At 55.7% G+C, this 20,978-nt stretch overlaps 1 protein-coding gene across 11 annotated transcripts; it reads left to right on the top strand.

Moving 5' to 3' along the window:
* Positions 1-130: 130 nt before the first annotated feature.
* RASGRP2 (RAS guanyl releasing protein 2) lies at positions 131-19,747 on the top strand. Of its 11 annotated transcripts, none has more exons than XM_021925335.2 (18): positions 131-229; positions 506-729; positions 3,248-3,391; positions 4,072-4,174; positions 4,683-4,745; positions 5,100-5,231; positions 6,013-6,163; positions 6,367-6,540; positions 6,700-6,816; positions 9,083-9,364; positions 10,136-10,213; positions 10,450-10,572; positions 10,885-11,000; positions 16,796-16,937; positions 17,193-17,229; positions 17,948-18,127; positions 19,294-19,361; positions 19,527-19,747. In XM_021925335.2, the coding sequence occupies exons 3-17, from the start codon at positions 3,319-3,321 to the stop codon at positions 19,353-19,355; spliced, it is 1,833 nt and encodes a 610-aa protein (XP_021781027.1). In that variant the 5' UTR covers positions 131-229; positions 506-729; positions 3,248-3,318; the 3' UTR covers positions 19,356-19,361; positions 19,527-19,747. The 11 variants fall into 11 exon arrangements, with proteins under 11 accessions (XP_021781027.1, XP_009183976.1, XP_021781028.1 ...); XM_021925334.2 differs by lacking the exons at positions 131-229; positions 506-729 and adding exons at positions 1,323-1,451; positions 1,711-1,860; XM_021925333.2 differs by lacking the exons at positions 131-229; positions 506-729 and adding exons at positions 1,335-1,451; positions 1,711-2,190.
* Positions 19,748-20,978: the final 1,231 nt, after the last annotated feature.

The raw sequence follows: 20,978 nt of genomic DNA, 5'->3' as shown, positions 1-20,978 counted from the left end.
TGTCCATACTAGGTCAGCGGCCAGCCTAGCTGGCCGGGGGCGGGGCGTCTGTCTGGGTGGGGCCCATCGGGGCTGGGAGCTGGGACTCGGGCTGAGACCTCGCGGACCATGGAGGATCCACGCTGTCGAGGGCAGGACCCAGGAGCGGGAGGAAGCAGAGGATGCTCGGCGCCTTCTTGGCTCCGCCCTTAGCCCCGCCCTACTGCGGCGTTTAAGGGTCTCTTAGCAGGTGGCTGCGCTCGATCCAAAGTCGGGGTTGTGGTAGGGCAGGAACACTCGCAGACTGCCTAGGCTAGGCCATGTCACCCCCTCATTATGGGGAAACTAAGGAATAGAAAGGGCCTGTTTCTAGGTCTTACATTATCAAGACTGAGGTGCGGGGGCGGTCCTGGTTCCCCCGCCCCGAGGCTGGGAGGGGCACGCCTCGGAAGGGAGGTTTGGGGTCGGTGGTTTCACAGTGAGTGTGTGAAGCCAAATGGCCGGAAACCGTTACCCGCTCTCCTAGGCCCGGCTAGTGGGGACCCCAACCGCCTGCGGCTGCCTCTCCCAAGTTCCTCCCTGCTGGCCAGGCATCCAGGCCCCCAGTCTCCAAGCTGCGGAGAACCCACCGACACATGCGGCTGCCCCTTTCCATTCGGCCCTGTGGGAAGCCAGGCTTCCGGGGCTCCGTTCCTCCTGTGTGAACTGGGCCCCCGCCCCCATGCCCAGACATCAAGGCCACGTCTCCAGGTAGCCACAATTTCATTCCTCGCTCCCCACAGGCCCTTCTCCCCAAAATATTCCCATCTTGTCCTAGCCCCTCCCCCAGACTATCTCAAGGACCCGCTGTCCCCACGCCCCCGACCTCCACTAGGCCTGTGCCTCCCGCTGCCTGCAGGAAGACGCCCGGTCCCGGGCCGGGTTAGCCCCGTGGGAACGGTTTGTCTCGAAAACAGGAACCCGGGCTGGGGGCTGGGCGGGGCGCCCCTTCCCCACCGCAGTCCGCTTCCTGCCCCTCCCGGCTTCCTCCGCCCGACACCCAGGCAGGGCGGGGGGCACTGGGGCGTCCGGGGTTGGGGGAGGGGCTCTTCGTTTCGGTCCCCCCTCCGCGTCCCGGGCGGCGGGGCCTGCGCTCGCCCACCCTCGGGGCAGCCAATGGCGCAGCCCCCCACCCGCGGCCCTGGCCTCCCGGGCGGCGCGGCAGGGGAGGGGTTAAGCTGCCGCAGGGACCGCCGCGTGCGGGGCGAGAGGGAGCCCCCGGTGGGGGTGGCGCAGCCGGCGGTGCGGAGCCCGGCGCAGGGGCGGAGGGGGGAGGGGGCGGCCCGGCGCGGGGGCGGGGGCGGGGCGGCGGGGAGCGGGGCCGCGGCGCGGAGAGCGGGCGGGAGCCGCAGCCGCAGCGAGGCCGGCGGGCGGAAGCGCACGGAGGTGGGGCCGGCCGGGCCGGTGCGGGCTCCTTGCGGCAGGTCCCAAGAGTGAGTGAGCGAGCGAACGCGCGCCGGGCGCTAGGCAGAAGAGGGCACAGCCCCCAGGGACCCCCCCAGGGTGGCGCGGGCGGGCTGGGGTCGGCGCGCGGGCGGGCTGGGGTCTGCGACCCGGGTCGGGGAGAGGGGGCAGCGGCCACGAGAGCTAAGGCGCCCTGGATCCCCAGAGGGCGGAGGACCTCCGCTGCGCATCCGGCTTTTCCTAGCCACGTTCCATCGGGGCCCTCCCCCGCGAACCCCCATTTGACAGATGCGAAAATTGAGGCTCCGAGAGGCCAAGTGATTCTCAAGGTCACACGAGGAGGCGGCAGAGCCAGGCGGGGACGGCTCTGGGTGGCTTCTAGGAAAAGTCCGCCTGAGAACTCTGTACAGGAGCTCCTCCGTCCTCCAGCCTGGGGGAGTGAGTATGTGTAGGGCCAGGGTACCTTTCCGTGGGGCAAGGCTCTGCCAAAATCTGGGAGTGAAGGGAATCAGGGCGCTGGGACCGCAGGGCGGGCCCTGCATCGCAGATGGGAGGGGGGCGATGGAATGGGCGTGCGCACCCATGGGGGTGTGTGCATGTGTGTGGGAGTGTACATGCGTGGAGAAGCACTGCCTTGCGTGTGTGCACACGTGTGAGGATGTCAGCGCCTGTGTGACCGCGGGACTCGAGGCTGGCCTGGCTCAAGTGAACAGCAGGTCCAGGAGGCGACCTCGTCCACGGGTTTGCATTCTGGGGTAGACGAACCGGGTATGTGTGCCTGAGGGTTCCTTCGTGCAGGTGTGCACGGGGTGTGGGTACCATTGTGTGTGAGAGACGGAGGATGGGAGGCTGGTGCCTGTGGCCCGGTGCGTGTAAGTGCGGGCGCCTGCACCTCCATGTAGGTCCCCGGCCTCCGACGAATAACTTGGGTGTGGAGTGTTTGCCCCTGCCAGGGTGCGTATGACCAGTGACCGGAGTTGCTAATGGTGTCATGCACCCACCGGCCACCCCCGGCTCGAGCGCCCTCCTCTGGACGCCCTGCTCCGTGCGCGCTCACAGTTCGCCTGTGCGGGGCCAGGGCCGGGGTCAGGAGCCGGGGATAGGGAGGAAGAGGGCCTGTGGACGAGCTGAGCCGTGACCCCTGGGATCTTTGCGGAGGTGGCCTGGGAGCGCTCCGTTCCCATGCTCAGGCTTCCCGTTGACGCCTCCGGGCCGCAGCGGTCTCCCCCCGCCCCAGGAATGTTCCTCTCCCATCCAGTCCGCCTCCCCTAGGGCAGGCCCCTGGGGGCTGCCGCAGCCCCGCCTCGCCTTCCCGGGCTCTCGGGAAGAGGGGAGGCGGGCAGGACGCCTGGGTTCTCTCCTCCCTCCTCCCATACCAGGGAGAAATTCCTCCGAGGTCCCCTCAGGCTCCGGGTTCCCAAAATAACCCTGCGGGGGAAGGGAGGCTGTGGAGGGAGGGAAGCGGGAGGGGCGCAGAGCCGAGCTGCGGGGTGCTGCAGGTGCCTCTGGGGAGAGGACGCGAGGAGAAGGGGGCCTGCGGGGGCCTGGGCGCCAGCCAGTCCTGGGATCCTGGCTCCCCCGTCCTCATGAAGCCCCTCGGCCCTCCCGCGACTCCGAGGGTGGGCCGGAAGCCTGTCCGCGGGTCCATTTCCCAACTGGCGGGTTGCACCATCCCGGGCCAGACCGTTTAACCCCGGGAGTGGCCGCGGCGGACAACTCCGCCCCTGCCCAGCAGGGGGCGTGCCCGCCCCGCCCCGTTTCTGCCCGCGGGGCCGCTCCCCAGCCCGCGCCTCCGCAGACTCCCGATCTGCCTCTCCCGGGACAGGGGTTCGGTCCGAGACCGGTGGGAGGCTCCCGGAGCGCAGTCTGAGCCCAGCCCACCCCGCGCCGGCGGCCATGGCGGGCACTCTGGACCTGGACAAGGGCTGCACGGTGGAGGAGCTGCTCCGCGGGTGCATCGAAGCCTTCGGTGAGTGGCTCGGGAGGGCACACGGAGCCTGAGCCCAGCCCCGAGTCTGAGCCCGGGTCCCTGCCTCCCAGGCACCATCCAGGGCACAGCCCTGGACCGGACCCACCCAGCTCCGCAGCGTGCAGTCTCTTTAACTAAAGCCTCCTCTGCATCGCAGGGCAAAGAGATGCACGCCCTTCAGACAGATGAGGTTTCCCTTCTCTAGCCTTCGCCAGCGGCGGCGAAGGGAGAGCCGGGTCCCTGACTCTGACACTTGAGGGGCATTATCTGTCTCCTGGGGAATCCGGAGGAACTCTCTATCTCCGGCCTGGGAGTTGTTTCCGGCTAATGGGGGGCGGCTTATCTGGTGAAGGGGTGCCCCTTCCCCCAAGCACTCAGGAAATGACCTCTGGATTCTTGACCCCTGGGAACCCAGGCTCCTTCCGCCCCAGCTGGTTCCCCTCCGGACGATGGGCGGCTCGGGCGCTCCTCTCCTCCAGTCCTCAGGGCCTGCCTATCTCTCGCCCACCCCACCTTTCCTCTCTAATTAGCCTCCTGCTCTCAGAGTCCTGGGCAAGCAGGAGGTGGGCGGGGTCGAGCATGCACCCGAAGGGCTGATACCCAGCGGGCTGCGGGGTGGGGGTGAGGCATGGTCGCTGCGGACCCAGCTCAGCCGCCTGTCTTTGACCCTTCGGAGTCAGATGACTCCGGGAAGGTACGGGACCCGCAGCTGGTGCGCATGTTCCTCATGATGCACCCCTGGTACATCCCCTCCTCTCAGCTGGCGGCCAAGCTGCTCCACATATATCCTTCGCCCGCCTTGCCAAGACCCCCGCCGTCGGAGCCCATGCGCAGCCCCTCTGCCCAGCCCAGGCGCAGAATGAGCCTGGCTCCTAAGTATAGGCGGCTCTTTATCCCAGCGCTCAGGCGTCGCCCCAGCCTCCAACCAGGGCTTAGGCTCTGCCCCCTCCTTGCTCCTGGTGACTCGGCCCTGTCCCCAGCCTCTGTCCCCAGCCGAGGCCTTGCCCTCCTCCTCCCTAGAGTCTAGGGCCTGCCCCTGTTCCAGGCTTGGGTCCGCCCCGTGCATCTATCTCTCCCAGAGGCCAGGCTCTGCTCTCAGCCTCCCTCAGCACCTAGTCCTCCACCCTCACCTCCAACCCTTCCCAGAGCGCAGGTCTCACCCCCAGCATTCCCGCAGAGCGCAGGCCCCATCCCTAGAACTTGCCTCCTAGAACCAGGCCCCGCCCCCAGCCTCCCTCCCCTCGGGCCTCCCTTTTTAGAGTTAAGCGGCCTCCTTAATTCTCTCCTTCACCTACCAACAATCCCGGAAAGACAACTCCAATTCCCTGCAGGTGAAAACGTGCCACCTGGTCAGGTGAGTCTTTCCCCTGGGGCTCTGACCCCTCCCCTTTCTCCCTTCTCTCTGGCTTCAAGCTGGCCTGGAGGAGGGGGCAGGGCGCTGCTTCTGGGAGTGGGTTTGAACCCTGGTTTGTCTGGGTGGGCTGTGCTGCCACAGGCTCACCCCTTCCTGGGTCTGGGCCTTAATTTTCTTTTCTGTGCAGTGCGGGTGGTTGTCTAAAGGGTCTAATGTACACTTGGAGAAGGAAAGAGCTGGAACCATAGTTTAAGGCTCTTTTTCCTTGGGTGACTACAATCTCAAATAGCTCCTTGCAGCCTGCTGGGTGATGGTGGGGGAAGGGCTGTCTTGGGTGACTCCCCTCTCCTCCAGGTACTGGATCTCTGCCTTCCCGGCGGAGTTTGACTTGAACCCGGAGCTGGCTGAGCAGATCAAGGAGCTGAAGGCTCTGCTAGACCAAGAAGGGAACCGGCGGCACAGCAGCCTCATCGACATAGACAGCGTGTGCGTGGGGGGAGTACAGAGGGCTGGGGGGGCACTCAGTATCCTATACCATCTGTGCTTAATAAATGTCTGTTGAACTGAATGAGTGAGGGTCATGTCACTCTCTCGCTTAAAAACCTTCCATGGCTCCCTATTGCCTTCAAAATGCCTTCTTTGGGCAGCTTGGCGTTCCTGCCTCATCTTCCACTGCCACCGCCCATCCCACACACCTTCTCCTGTAGCTGCGTTGGGTCGCCTCCCCGTCAGCTGAGCTCCCGAGTCCTTTCCCACCATGGTGTTCTGCTCATATCATCCCTTTGCTGCCTCCTCCGTGTTACCAAGACTCAGCTCAGGCACGAAGTCTCCACGGGCTCTGAGGGTTCAGGGCTCTTCCAGGGTAGAATTTGTCGTTCCCTCCTCTGTTATCCATGGCACTTTGTACAGACTCCTGTACAAAGACCTCTGTACATGTGTCACGCTGTTTTGTGATCATGTGTTTCTGTGTCTGTCTCCCTCAGTAGACTGTGAGCTCCTCGAGGGCAGGAACCGTGTCTTACTCATCTCTGTATTCCCAGCGCCTAGCACAGTGCCTGGCACAGAGTACGTTGTTCATAAACGTGTGTTGAATGCATGATGGGGTTGGGGGAGATATGGAGGAGTTGCTGGGACTGGGAACATTCGTGCCTAGGACAGTGCCTCGCATTGTGTAGGTCCTCACAGTGTGAATGGTGTGTCTGTGTGAGTGGGGGGCCACGAGGCATGTGAGTGTCCAGCAAAGGGCTCACTACTCCTGTCCCCCCAGCCCTACCTACAAGTGGAAGCGGCAGGTGACTCAGCGGAACCCTGTGGGACAGAAAAAGCGCAAGATGTCCTTGTTGTTTGACCACCTGGAGCCCATGGAGCTGGCGGAGCATCTCACCTACTTGGAGTATCGCTCCTTCTGCAAGATCCTGGTGCGGCCCGAGGGTGGGGGCAGTGGTCCAATGTGGGCTGGAAGGGGGTTCTAGGAGGGGCAGGGTCCCTGGGGTAGGCTGGGTCACAGGGTGCATCAGGGGTTTCAGTGCAACCACTGAAGGTCAGCTGGAGAGTGAGGAGGAGTGGCCATCAGTGAGGGGAGAGGCTGGCAAGGTGCTGAGGCCACTCCTCCTGCCCCCAGTTTCAGGACTATCACAGTTTTGTGACTCATGGCTGCACTGTGGACAACCCCGTCCTGGAGCGGTTCATCTCCCTCTTCAACAGCGTCTCGCAGTGGGTGCAGCTCATGATCCTCAGCAAACCTACAGCCCCGCAGCGGGCCCTGGTCATCACACACTTTGTCCACGTGGCAGAGGTGCCTGTCCCTCCCTCCCTGTGTCTCCCAACCTCCCCACATGCCGGTCAGGCCAACCCTTCCCTTCCCCTAACCCACTGCCCTCTCTCCAGAAAGGCTGGGCCAAATTCTGGGCCCACTCAGTGACTCCCTGCCTCTGCCTCCCCATTTGCCTTCCAGAAGCTGCTGCAGCTGCAGAACTTCAACACGCTGATGGCAGTGGTCGGGGGCCTGAGCCACAGCTCCATCTCCCGCCTCAAGGAGACCCACAGCCACGTTAGCCCTGAGACCATCAAGGTGCCTGGGACTAGGGAGGGGCAGGTGCTTCCCAGATCTGTCTTCACTGGGTCCTCCCAGCAGCACTGGGGGCTGGGCACAACTGTCCTCATTTGACAGATACAGATATGGAGGCTCAGAGGGGTTAAGTGCTTTTCCCAGTTTGCACAATGGCAACAGCAGACTGGGGGCTCACAGGTCGTCATGGACCCCAAAACTAGTACTTTTTTTTTTTAAGACAGAGTCTCTCTCTGTTGTCCAGGCTGGAGTTCAGTGGTGCAATCACAAGCTCACTGCAGCCTTGAACTCCTGAGCTCAATTGATCCTCCCACCTCAGCCTCCTGAGTAGCTGGGACTATAGTGTACGCCACTATGCCTGGCTAATTTTTGTATTATTATTAATTTTTTTTTTTTTTTTTTTGGTAGAGATGGGGTTTTGCCATGTTGCCCAGGCTGGTCTTGAACTCCTGGGCTCAAGTGATCCACCTACCTTGGCCTCCCAAAGTGCCGAGATTATGGTGTGAGCCATTATGCCTTGCCACTTGTACTTTCTTCTTTTCCTTGTCCTTCATTTATTATTATTTTTGAAGTATTGAGTAATACACATATAAAAAAGTATATAAAAACTTATGAGATTGGGCGTGGTAGCTCACGCCTCTAATCCCAGCACTTTGGGAAGCTGAGGTGAGCAGATCATGTGAGGTCAGGAGTTTGAGACCAGCCTGGCCAACATGGTGAAATCCCATCTCTACTAAAATACAAAAATTAGCCAGGCATGGTGGTGGGTGCCTGTAATCCCAGCTACTTGGGATGCTGAGGCAGGAGGAGAATTGCTTGAACTTGGGAGGCGGAGATTGCAGTGAGCCAAGATCGTGCCACTGCACTCCAGCCTGGGCGACAGAGTGAGACTCCGTCTAAAAAAAAAAACAAAACAGTATATACAAACATATGAATCGTTTAAAGAAAAATTGTACAGAAAACGCTGTGTAACTACTGCCCAGGTTGGGAAATAGAACCTTGCCAGGCTCCCAAGTGCCCAACACTTTACAGCATAACTCCCTTCCCACGACTTTTGCAATGATGATCTTGCTTTTCTTTATAGCTTCACCACGTAGGTATGCGGTCCAAAACAATGTGGGGCTTTTTGTTGTCTGTTTTGAACTTTCTATGAATGGAATGTTGTTTGTGTTATTTTATGTCTTGCTTCTTTCATTCCACATGGTTCTGAGAGTCTTTTCATTCTGTTATGTGGAACAATTGTTTTTTCATTTTCATTGCCATATAATATTTTATTGTATGTCTACCCCAATTCATTTATTCATTTTTTTGAGATGGAGTCTCTCTCTGTCATCCAGGCTGGAGTGCAGTGGCGAGACCTCAGATCACTGCAACCTCCGCCTCCTGGGTTCAAGTGATTCTCGTGCCTCAGCCTCCTGAGTAGCTGAGATTATCTGGCCAACTTTTTGTAGAGACAGGGTTTCACCATGTTGCTGAGGCTGGTCTTGAACTCCTGAGCTCAGGCAATCCACCTGCTTTAGCCTCCCAAAGTGCTGGGATTACAGACGTGAGCCACCGTGCCCAGCCTATCCCAGTTTATGTATTGATTCTATGTTGAATGTTGGGGTTTTTCCTTTCCTTTTTTTTTTTTTTTCTTGAGACGGAGTCTTGCTGTATCTCCAGGCTGGAGTGCAGTGGCGCTAATTTGGCTCACTGCAACCTCCTCCTGGGTTCAAGCGATTCTCCTGCCTCAGCCTTCCAAGTAGCTGGGACTACAGGTACGCACCACCACACCTGGCTAATTTTTGTATTTTTTTAGTAGAGACGAGGTTTCACCATGTTGGCCAGGATGGTCTCCATCTCTTGACCTCATGAGCCGCCTGCCTTGGCCTCCCAAAGTGCTGGGATTACAGGCGTGAGCCACTGCGCCCGGCTGGTTTTTCCAGTTTTTGCTGTTTGGACGGGGCGGCTGAGTACATTCTTCCAGGTCATTGTCCTGTGCTGCCTTGCCTCCCTGAGCCTCTGATTCTCCTGTTAAATGTTGATGATACTCTGCGTCCAGGCCTGGTTTAAAGGTGTGGTGCTTTTGGCAGTGAGTATTACCACGAATTAATGGCAATGAATTCAATCCCCAGGGGCTGAGAGAGCCGGTCCTGGGGGACAGTAAGGGAGAATTTTGCTCTTTCACCTGTCCCTGACCCTGACTCCTCCTCACTCACTCCTACATTTCCAGGGCTGAGATAGGGAGGATAGTTGTGGGGGTATGACCCCTCTGCCCTTTGTCCCCCAGCTCTGGGAGGGTCTCACAGAACTAGTGACGGCGACAGGCAACTATGGCAACTACCGGCGCCGGCTGGCAGCCTGTGTGGGCTTCCGCTTCCCTATCCTGGGTGTGCACCTCAAGGACCTGGTGGCCTTGCAGCTGGCACTGCCTGACTGGCTGGACCCAGCCCGGACCCGGCTCAACGGGGCCAAGATGAAGCAGCTCTTTAGCATCCTGGAGGAGCTGGCCATGGTGACCAGCCTGCGGCCACCAGTACAGGCCAACCCCGACCTGCTGAGCCTGCTCACGGTGAGGAGCAGGGGGCAGGGAGGCGGGGAGCTGGGCACCAGGGGTTGACAGTTTCCCCGGGTCCCGGCGGTGGGCGTGGCCTGGGGCTCTGGGTTCTGACCAGGGAACTGAGAGCTAGCATGGGCTCTGGGGTTTGGAGTGGATGCTGAGGAGGGGTCCAGGCTCTGGTTGGGGCTGTGGACTGAGGTCTGATCCCCAGGCTGGCATGTGGACTGTGGGCAGTTTGAACTGGGCCTGGGTCCCGGTTTGAGTTCTGGCAGTGGGTTGTGTTCTAGGGCTGGGCCAAGCTCTGCGTTCTGCGGGCAGGGGTGGTTTCTAAGCATGGCCCTGGGCTGGAAGTGAAGTTCTGGGCTTGGCTTTGCACTTGGTCTTGGGGTCTAGGGTGGAAGTTGGGTTCTGGTTTAGATCCAGACTAGGTTCTAGACATTGGGCTGGGGCTTAGGTGTTAGGGTTTGGAGTGGATTCTTAGCTGCTTTTGTACTCTGGACAGGATCAGGGTTGAAAGCAGAGCTTGTGGCTGGGTTCTGACCTAGCTTCTTCCCTGACATCTTGGCAATATGTCATGTTCAAGGTTTGGGGCCATGCTGTGGTTTGATCTGTGCACTGGGACGGCGTGGGGTGGCTGTGCTGTGTTCTAAGCCAGGCTTTGTCCTGAGTCTAGCTTCTGACCCGAGCTCTGGGCTGAGCTGTGGCCTCTAGGTGGACCTTTGACCCTGGGCTCTGTGGCCATGGGCAGGGGCCAGTGGGTGTGATCAGACCTGTATGTCCCAGGTGTCTCTGGATCAGTATCAGACGGAGGATGAGCTGTACCAACTGTCCCTGCAGCGGGAGCCGCGCTCCAAGTCCTCGGTGAGGGGGTACTCTCTCCTCTCCACTCTGCCCCTCCCTCCTGAGAATCCCAGGATGTGAGGACGGGAAGAGCTCTTAGTAGCCACCTCACCATCCTTCTTGTAGGACAGAGGCATCCTGGGGGCAGGGCACAGTGTTGAGCAGATTTCCCTCTCCCAGGGATTCCCCTCTCTGTTCCCCTGGGCTCTGGGCTCCCCCTGCCTCTGGCCCTAGCTTAGGCCTGACCATTTCCATAGCCAACCAGCCCCACGAGTTGCACCCCACCACCTCGGCCCCCGGTGCTGGAGGAGTGGACCTCGGCTGCCAAACCTAAGCTGGATCAGGCCCTCGTGGTGGAGCACATCGAGAAGATGGTGGAGGTGAGCTCCTGCGGAGCCTGAGCAGTGTGTGGGGAGAGGCCAGTTTGCCGGAGCACTGCCCTGGAAGCCAGCATGAGTGTCCTGTTCAAGACCCAGCACTAAGCCCCCAGGAGTCACAGGGCCTGGCAGGCCATCTGCATGGGGCTGAGGTGCCCATGGGTAGGGTGGGGGCGGGGCTATGGAACAGGGGCAGTGTCAGAGACCTCTGAGACACACCTCATCAAATAGACTGGGAATGTGGGAAGGGACAGGACCTGATGTCCCCTTTACTCTCCCCTCTCCCGGCTCTGTGTGTCCCTCTGTATGCCCCAGTCTGTGTTCCGGAACTTTGACGTCGATGGGGATGGCCACATCTCACAGGAAGAATTCCAGATCATCCGTGGGAACTTCCCTTACCTCAGCGCCTTTGGGGACCTCGACCAGAACCAGTGAGGAGGGCTGGGGGCCTGGGGGAGAGGGAAGGCAACCTAGCCCACTTCCGCCTGGGCTTCAGTTTCTTGTGTGCAAGATAAGGTCACTAAACCAGACTGTCTTGGCCTGGGAAGCTGCCAGTGTGGGAAGGGGCACTTGCTTTTGTGGGGAGGAGAGGCTGCCAGCTGTGAAGGTGCAGTGGTATCTCACAAGTTCAGACAGATGGGGGGCTCCACCTGAGTCTTGCAAAGACTGTGGCCTGGGGACAGTGGCTACAGAAGTGCTGTTTTATTTGTGGAACTCACAGCTGTCAAGAAGTGTGGGCAAGTTGAACTCCTGGATAGCCTGTTTTAATGAATAGATAAGAAAAGTTTATAATTAGTGGTACCCATTTGCTTATCAACAGTTCATATGCTGACAATTTGGAAAAACAGCTGGTTCTCTGAAGTAGGTGAAACATGCCCCCTGCAGCCAGATTCATGCCCTATTTTTGCTGGGCAGACAAAACTCCATTCAAAATTTACAGTCCATCTCAGGTCGATTTATTTTTTAATGTTACCTGTATTTCAAAAATCTGTTGTTTTTTATTTCCACATTACAAAAATCCATGGTAAAATAAAATCTAGGTAGTAAAATAATTTTATAGTGAACAAAGTGTTTAAAGTAAGAAATGAGAGGCCAGGCGCAGTGGCTCATGCCTGTAATCCTACCACTTTGGGAGACTAAGGTGGCAGGATCAATTCAGGCCAGGAGTTTGAGCCCAGCCTGGGCAACATATTAAGACCCTGTCTCTACAAAAATTAATTTTTTTTTTTTGTTTTTTGGAGACAGAGTCTCACTCTGTTGCCCAGGCTGGAGTGCAGTGGCACAATCTTGGCTCACTGCAACCTCCACCTCCTGGGTTCAAGTGATTCTCCTGCCTCAGCTTCCCAAGTAGCTGGGATTACAGGCATGTACCACGCACCTGGCTAATTTTTGTACTTTTAGCAGAGATGGGGTTTTACCATGTTGGCCAACCTGCTCTCAAACTCGTGACCTCAAGTGATCCACCTGCCTCGGCCTCCCAAAGTGCTAGGACTACATGCATGAGCTACTGCTCCCAGCCTAAAAAGATTTTTTTTTGGGCGTGGGTGGCGCGTGCCTGTAGTCCCAGCTACTCAGGAGGCTGAGGCAGGGGGATCCCTTGAGCCCAGGAGGTTGAGACTGCAGTGAGCTATGATCACACTACTGTACTTCAGCCTGGGTGACTGAGCGAGACCACACCCATCAAAAAAAAAAAAAAAAAAAAAGGAAGAAATGAAAGTCCCCTCTTTCCTTTTCCGCTGGTAGAAGTTGCCATGATTAAACACTGTTGACAATATTAAGCTTGGCAGTATGTGGGTTCTTCCAGTCTTCTTTTCCCAGGCATGTGCACATTGATAGAGATTTTGTTTGTTTGGTGTCTGCTTCATGGACAAACAGGATTAGAGTATAAATCCAATTCTGCTTGTGGCTTTTACCGTAGCTGCTTTATTTCTTCTCCCAGAGTTTAGGCAGAGGTAGTTAAGCTCCATGTTTTCTCCCTGGGTTGGTGGGCAGATTTTTATCTAGACCACCTTTTCAGTGAGGATGACCCTTTGAGATGATGGAGGCCTCGGCTTCATGCAGCGCTCTCAGCTTTAACCCTCCACCTCCTGCAGGCCCCAGGCCGTGTATGTGTGTGTGTGTGTGTGTATGTGTGTGTTGGTGAGGGGGAAACCTTGGTTGGGTATCAAAACCTAGCACCTGGTTCAGCAGGAGGGAGACCGGGCCCAACTCACCGCGTCATTGTAAAGCTCCCTCTTGGTTTCTGGAACTTGGGGGTTTCCATTTCTTTCTTACAAAATTATCTATGCATTTACAGCAATTGTTGATGTATCTTTACGCAGCATCTAGGTACTTGTAGTAGTGGGGTTCTCTTTTTTCTTTCTTTTTTTTTAATCACCCTCTTTTTTTTTTGAGACAGAGTCTTGCTCTGTTGCTCAGGCTGGAGTGCAATGGCGTGATCTTGGCTCACTGCAACCTCTGCCTCCCAGGTTCAAGTAATTCTCATGCCTCAGCCTCCCGAGTATCTGAGATTACAGGCACCGTGCCACCAGACCTGGCTAATTTTCTTTCTTTCTTTCTTTTTTTTTTTTCTGAGATGGAGTTTTACTCTTTGTTGCCCAGGCTGGGGTACAGTGGCACAATCTTGGCTCACTGCAACCTCCGCCTTCCGGGTTCAAGCGATTCTCCTGTCAGCCTCCCGAGTAGCTGGGATTACAGGTGCCTGCCATCATGCCTGGCTAATTTTGTATTTTTAGTAGAGATGGGGTTTCACCATGTTGGGCAGGCTGGTCTTGAACTCCTGACCTCAGGTGATCCACCCGCCTTGGCCTCCCAAAGTGCTGGGATTACAGGTGTGAGCCACCGCGCCTCGCCTAATTTTTGTATTTTTAGTAGATACAGGGTTTTACCATGTTGGCTAGGCTGGTCTCGAACTCCTGATCTCACCTCAGGTGATCTACCCACCTCAGGTGATCTGCCCACCTCGGCCTCCCAAAGTGCTGGGATTACAGGCATGAGCCACTGCGTACCCCAAATCACCATCTTGACAGAACTGCACGCCTTGCTTTTTGCTTTTTTTTCGTCTTCATGCTTGTTTTCCACTTAACCCTTGATCACAGACATCTTTCCATGTGGATTCATGTAGAACTACCTCATTCATTAGAACAGCTGCACAGTATTCCACTGTCCGGTTAGTCTATCATTTCCCTAACCATCCTCCTGCTGATGGACAGTTAGACTGTTCCAGTTTTTCACGACGATTGTACGCCAGGCTGCCGTGAATGTCCTTTTACTGATCCACTCAGGCCAGTATTTCTGTAGGAGAAATTCCTAGAAGTGGGATAATTGGATCAAAAGATATGCACATTCTAAATTAGGAGAGAGACTGCCAAACTGACCTCAGACAAGGTTGTACCAGTTTGCACCCCCATCGGCAGTGTACGAGTGCCTGCTTCCCAACTTCCTCGCCAACAGTGGATGCTATAAAAAGCTTCACAATTTTGCCAGTCTCATTGGCAAGTGGTATCTTGGTTAAATTTGCATTTCTTTAATACTAATGGGGGTAGGGTATCTTTTCATATGTCTATTGGCCATTTATTTCTTCTGTCAATTGCCTGTTCAGATTCCTTGTCCATTATTCTACTGGGTTTGTTGGTCTTTTTCTCATTGATTTTTAGAATCTCTGTTAATGGATATTAACCCTTTGCTGTTGAATGTGTTTGCAAATATTTTCTCCCTGTCTGTCATTTATATTGTCTTTTTCCACATAAAATTTAAAAACTTTTGTGTGCTCAATATGTCAGTCTTTTCCTTTCTGGCTTCTCGGATTTGTGTTCTGTGTAGAAAGGCCCTCAGCCCCTCAAGATTATAAAATTATCTTGTATCTTTTTTTTTTTTTTTTTTGAGACAGGGTCTCTTGCCGTGTCATCCAGGGTGGAATGCAGTGGCATGATCTTGGTTTGCTGCAACCTCCACCTCCCAGGTTCAAGTGATTCTCATGCCTCAGCCTCCAGAGTAGCTGGGACTACAGTCGCCCGCCACCACGCCTGGCTAATTTTTGTGTTTTTAGTAGAGACGGGGTTTTACCATGTTGGCCAGGCTGGTCTCCAACTCCTGACCTCAAGTGATCCGACTGCCTTGGCCTCCCAAAATGCTGGGATTACAGGCGTGAGCCACCGTGCCTGCCCTATCTTATATCTTTTCAGATAATTTTATAGTTTTATTTTTTGCAGGAGTGTTTAAAAAAGTCCAGTGAGAACAGTGAGAATTTAGTTTTCATGCACAGTATGAAGAATGTTGGCTTGTTTTTTTTTTTTTTTTTTGAGACAGAGTCTTGCTGTGTCGCCCAGGCTGGAGTGCAGTGGTGTGATCTCAGCTCACTGCAACCTCCGCCTCCCGGGTAGGCTTATATTTTTTTCTTTTCTTTCTTTCTTTTTTTTTTGATACAGGGTCTCTTGCCATGTCACCCAGGCTGGAGTGCAGTGGCATGACCTTGGCTTGCTGCAACCTCCACCTCTAGGTTCAAGCGATTCTTGTGCCTCAGCCTCCCGAGTAGCTGGGATTATAGGTGCCCGCCACTATGCCTGGCTAATTTTTTGTATTTTTAGTAGAGACAGGGTTTTGTCATGTTGGCCAGGCTGGTCTCGAACTCCTGACCTTGTGATCCACCCGCCCCGGCCTCCCAAAGTGCTGGGATTACAGGTGTAAGCCACTGTGTTCGGCCCTCTATTTTTTTCATTTTTTTTTTTTGAGACAGAGTCTTGCTCTGTTGCCCAGGCTGGAGTGCAGTGGCAGGATCTCAGCTCACTGCAAGCTCCACTCCCGGGTTCACGCCATTCTCCCGCCTCAGCCTCCCGAGTAGCTGGGACTACAGGCGCCCGCCACCACGCCTGGCTAGTTTTTTGTATTTTTTTAGTAGAGACGGGGTTTCACCGTGTTAGCCAGGATGGTCTTGGTCTCCTGACCTCGTGATCCGCCCGTCTCGGCCTCCCAAAGTGCTGGGATTAAAGGCTTGAGCCACCGCCCGGCCCCTATAGTTTTTTTCTTTTTTTTCTTTTTTTTGAGACGGAGTCTCGCTCTTTCGCCCAGGCTGGAGTGCAGTGGCGCAGTCTCGGCTCACTGCAAGCTCTGCCTCCCGGGTTAGCGCCATTCTCCTGCCTCAGCCTCCCGTGTTGCTGGGACTACAGGTGCCTGCCACCGCACCCAGCTAGTTTTTTTTTTTTTTTTTTTTTTTTTTTAGTAGAGATGGGGTTTCACCGTGTTAGCCAGGATGGTCTCGATCTGACCTCGTGATCCGCCCGTCTCGGCCTCCCAAAGTGCTGGGATTACAGGCGTGAGCCACCGTGCCCGGCCCCCCTATATTTTTTTTCTAAATGGCCAGTTATCCTAATGCTCCTTTGATTTGAAGGACCACCTGGATCACACATTATGAGACCCCTCATACAGCAGGTGGGAGTCTCAAGTGAGGGCCAGTCCCGATGGGAAAAGCACTTGGTGGCTGAGGACCCTCCTATCTGTGCGGACACTGTTGTAAAACTTCACGTGCACTATCTAATTTAATCCTCACCAAAATCCTATGAAATGTAGGAATGATCATTACACCCATTTATAGATAAGGAAACGGAGGGGCAGGGAGATTACTCGGCTACTCATTGGCAAATTGTCAAGAGGCAGAGAGGTAGAGCTGCGATTTGAACTGAGGTCTGTGTCTAGAACACGTGCTCATTCTTTCCCTAAAATGTATTCACAGGTGAAAAAGGGCTTCCGCGGAAAGCCCTGGGTTATGTGGGAAACCCTGGATTTACAGATGTCTTTCCAGCAGGATGATGCAGGAGAGAGAGGGGTGCGATTTCTCCCAGTCTCTCCTGGTCGCAGAACTCATTAGAGAGTTCTCCCTGCCCAGGGCTCCCGACTGGTGTTGCACACAGTACACTTCCGGAGCCCGAGGCTGATGGTTCCATGGAAAGTACAGTCCTTTTAGTTTGCAAACCAAGTGTGAAGTGGGCAGGGCAGGCCAACAGTTCTGAGAAGGAACCCAGGGAAAGGGACTGGCCCAAGACTACACACTGGTTAGCGGCACTTCCCACATCTGCCTGACCCCTAGTCCAGTGCTGCCTTTTCTTTACTCTGCACCAGGAGTCCAAAATCAGGAGTTCCATGAGGACACTGGGAACAGTGGGATGGGTTAGGCCAGCGGTGGATGGTCCTGGGGAGGGCCCGAGCTGAGGTGCCCCCCAACTCCCCACAGGGATGGCTGCATCAGCAGGGAGGAGATGGTGTCCTATTTCCTGCGCTCCAGCTCTGTACTGGGGGGCCGCATGGGCTTCGTACACAACTTCCAGGAGAGCAACTCCTTGCGCCCGGTCGCCTGCCGCCACTGCAAAGCCCTGGTGAGCGCCCCTTTCCCGGCTCACCGCCCAAGCCACGCCCCTCCAGCCCCGGCCCCGCCCTCCCTTCTGGCCCCGCCTCTGCCGGAGCCCTTTTCAAGCCTGGAAAACCTGGTTAATTCCATCTGTCTCTCCTACTGCGGTTCTGCCCCTGGCCCTGAGGCGGGCTCTAAAGCCCCAGTCCCACCCTCAAGAAGGAAGAAGTAGAGTCATCACCTCTAAATCCCACCTCCTACCACCGCCCCTCCTCTATTGCAGATCCTGGGCATCTACAAGCAGGGCCTCAAATGCCGAGGTGAGATGGAATGACTGGTAGGGCTGCTGGGCAGTGGTTTTTTTTTTTTGGAGAGTTACTATTTTGGTGGGGCAATTGCCAAGGAGTGAAGTACTTTAAAAGCAGGCGCGTGGCCAGACACGGTGGCTCACGCCTGTAATCCCAGCACTTTGGGAGGCCGAGGCGGGTAGATCACCTGAGGTCAGGAGTTAAAGACCAGCCTGACCAACACAGGGAAACCCCGCCTCTACTAAAAACACAAAAGGTAGCTGGGCGTGGTGGCACCCACCTGTAATCCCAGCTACTCGGGAGGCTGAGGCATGAGAATTGCTTGAACCTGGGTTTCAAGTGATTCCGCCTGGGTTTGCAGTGAGCTGAGATCACGCCACTGCACTCCAGCTTGGGCAACAGAGCGGGCTCTGTCTCAAAACAAAACAAAACAAAAAACAAAAAAACCCCAAAACCCCACAAAATCAGAGGTGCAAGATGATTGATGTGAACGGAGTGGCCTTTAAGAGGCTATTTATTTTGATGAGGCAGCTGCCCAGGAACAGAGAACGTGGGAGAGGGCATAGACTGACAATTAGGAAGAGGAGAACACTTTGGAAGGAGACTCTCATTTTGGTGGGGCAGCTGCTCAGGAACAAAGGTTCCTGGGGAGGGGCGCAAGCCTGCGGGATGGGATGGAGGGTATTCTGACCAATGGCCCTGGCTGGGCTCTCCATTTGCCCTCCCCCAGCCTGTGGTGTGAACTGCCACAAGCAGTGCAAGGATCGCCTGTCAGTTGAGTGTCGGCGCAGGGCCCAGAGTGTAAGCCTGGAGGGGTCTGCACCCACACCCTCACCCACGCACAGCCACCATCACCGCGCCTTCAGCTTCTCCCTGCCCCGCCCTGGCAGGCGAGGCTCCAGGCCTCCAGGTAAGAGGGACTCATTCTGTACCGGCCTGTGGAGGGAGGGATGCAGGGCCATCGGGGCAAAGAAGGCAGGATGGAAGCCATTCCAAAGTGCATAATTCTCTTTTTGTGGTGGGGTAATAAAGAAGGGACAGGTAAGGGTGCCAGAAAGTGGCCAGGGAGCCCTGGACCTTCTGAGGCTGAGGAGAGAGACCCTAATTTATAAAGAGGTATAATAGTGAAAGAGGCTTCAACATTCCAATTACAGTCTTATTTTGTTGGAGGGATTAACGAAGGATTGGAGAAGGTGTTATATGAGCCATTGGCTTGCCTTTCCCTTTTTGGCTGTTCTGGAGGCTCTTCTGGGGAAAGTCCCTTGCCCTGATAATGTCCTGGCAGCTCTCTTGGGGTCTTTGATGGTTTTAGGTCAGTTTGCTGAATGACAATTGGCCAAATGATTATTTTGCTGAGAACAGTCGGAACAACTATGTTAAACCGGGGTCTAAGGTAGTTGATCACAACTGTTTACGCTGGCATAAGTCCTCAAAAAACAGAGGCAGGCACAGGGCATACATCTTCAAAAATGGAAAAGATAAATCCATTTGCATTGAGCCTTCCAGAAGTGCTGGGGTCTAAAATGTGAAATACACACAAAATTGACATTTAAGCAAACAGCACTGACGAATCTGTGGCGGCAAAAAAACTGGCAAAATGAAAACATAGAAAAAGAGCCTCAAAAATTGGGCTGAGGCTGGGCGTGGTGGCTCACGCCTGTAATCCCAGCACTTTGGGAGGCTGAGGTGGGTGGATCACCTGAGGTCAGGAGTTGGAGACCAGCCTGGCCAACATGGCAAAACCTCGTCTCTACAGTACAAAAATACAAAAATTAGCTGGGCGTGGCGGCGGGCACTTGTAATCCCAGCTGCTTGGGAGGCTGAGGCAGGAGAATCACTTGAACCTGGGAGGCAGAGGTTGCAGTGAGCCGAGATCATGCCATTGCACTCCAGTCCGGGCAACAGAGAGAGACTCTGTCTCAAAAAAAAATTGAGCCATTAGGTCATGCAGGGAATTGATTTTTGGTGGATGGGTTTGCTTCTGGGATGATGTGGACACCTCCTGTGGTGAGAGGAAGAAGGGTTGCCAAAGTCCCAGGGACCTGGAAGTGTGTTCTGCAGCAATCCCCCTCCCAGCAGAGATCCGTGAGGAGGAGGTGCAGACCGTGGAGGATGGGGTTTTTGACATCCACTTGTAATAGATGGTGAGTCCTCCCACATCAGGCACCAGAGCTCCCCACTGAGGGCTGGGGCGGGGGTGGGGAGTATCAGGGAAATGGGTGCTTTATCCAAATGGCCCCAAGCCAGGTGGGCTTCTACCTTGTTGTTGAGGGGGGTGTCTTCCTCACAACCTGTTTTTCTCTTCCCAGCTGTGGTTGGATCAAGGACTCATTCCTGCCTTGGAGAAAAGACTTCAACCAGAGCAGGAAGCCTGGGGGTGTTGGGGCAGGAGACTGGGGCTGGGGGTGGGATATGAGGGTGGCATGCAGCTGAGGGCAGGGCCAGGGCTGGTGTCCCTAAGGTTGTACAGACTCTTGTGAATATTTGTATTTTCCAGATGGAATAAAAAGGCCCGTGTAATTAACCTTCACCATCAGTGCCTAGAATCCCGTGGGGTAGGGGGATGCTATACTCTACAGGAGGACAATCTTGGGAGCTAGAACTTTGTAGCAAGAGAAACTTGGGAGGTCTGGAATCTCATGTGTCTGGAATCTTGGGGGAGAGAATCTTAGAAGCAGAAAACCTCGGAATATAAGAATCTTGGGGAGGATCTAGGATCTTGAGGAGACCAGATTCTTGGACATCTAAAACTTGAAACTAGTAGGGCTTGGCACCCGAGAATTGCGGGGCCAGTGGTCTTGCATACCCAAAGCCTTCAGCCCATGGCCAAAATTCCCTTGCTGGACAGGGGGCTTTTCAGCCCCTGCTTGTACGCTTCCAGTAACAGGGCCCTCACTGCAGGAATCGTGGGAGGGAGGGGGGCAGAGTTGCTGGCTGTGGGGGAAGGGAGGGAGGGCCCTGGGCAGTCCGAGGGCCCTGCTGGGCTTGTGCCTCAGGGCGGGGGCTGCACTCCTTGGCCTTGCAGCCTCCTGGCCTGGTGCTGCTGCCAGCCGGAAGGACAGTGACTTCCAGAGGAAATGCATATCGATCCTGCTTTCAGCCTCCGGTGGCGGCCTCTCCCAACCCAGCTCTTCCCTCCTGAGCCTGCAGCACGGAGGTTTTGGGGGTCACTGCTACCTGAAGAAGGCTAAGGCCACTTCTTTTTTTTTTTTTTGGGACGAAGTCTCCCAGGCTGGAGTGCAGTGGGCGATCTCGGCTCACTGCAACCTCCGCCTCCTGGGTTCAAGCAATTCCCTGCCTCAGCCTCCTGAGTAGCTGGGACTACAGGCACCCGCCACCATGCCTGGCTAATTTTTGTACTTTTAGTAGAGATGGGGTTTCACTATCTTGGCCAGGCTGGTCTTGAACTCCTGACCTCATGATCCACCCACCTCAGCCTCCCAAAGTGCTGGGATTACAGGTGTGAGCCACTGCACCTGGCCGGCTAAGGCCACTTCTAAGGCTGGTCTGGGAGTTTACGAAAGGTTCTGAAGCTGGGCCGGGCTGCCCTTGGAGTCAGGAGACTCCAGACAGCAGTCCTGACAATGGGAGCTACCTCCTAAGTCCCCCAAACTGGGAGGTGTCCCACAGCAGCTGTGGGATTGTCCTGGGGGTGGAGACCTGAGCACCTTCAACTCCAAAGCCCAGTATCTGCGGGCCTGGCCATGGCCTCAGTTCCCCCATGAATGCCCCGGCCCCCTACTCCAGGGTTTCTCCACATC

This window comes from Papio anubis, chromosome 12, assembly GCF_008728515.1.
Source record: "Papio anubis isolate 15944 chromosome 12, Panubis1.0, whole genome shotgun sequence".
NCBI lineage: Eukaryota > Metazoa > Chordata > Mammalia > Primates > Cercopithecidae > Papio > Papio anubis.
Note: the sequence above shows the minus strand (reverse complement) of the source record. Positions and strands in the feature narration are given on the sequence as shown.

Bases quoted from the DNA above. Each gene is read 5' to 3' on its own strand.
- RASGRP2 (NM_001169090.1), top strand. From the start codon at position 3,319: ATGGCGGGCACTCTGGACCTGGACAAGGGCTGCACGGTGGAGGAGCTG. The intron at 5,232-6,012 runs GTGCGTGGGGGG...CTGTCCCCCCAG, and splicing joins CTCATCGACATAGACAGCGT to CCCTACCTACAAGTGGAAGC. The intron at 6,164-6,366 runs GTGCGGCCCGAG...TCCTGCCCCCAG, and splicing joins GCTCCTTCTGCAAGATCCTG to TTTCAGGACTATCACAGTTT.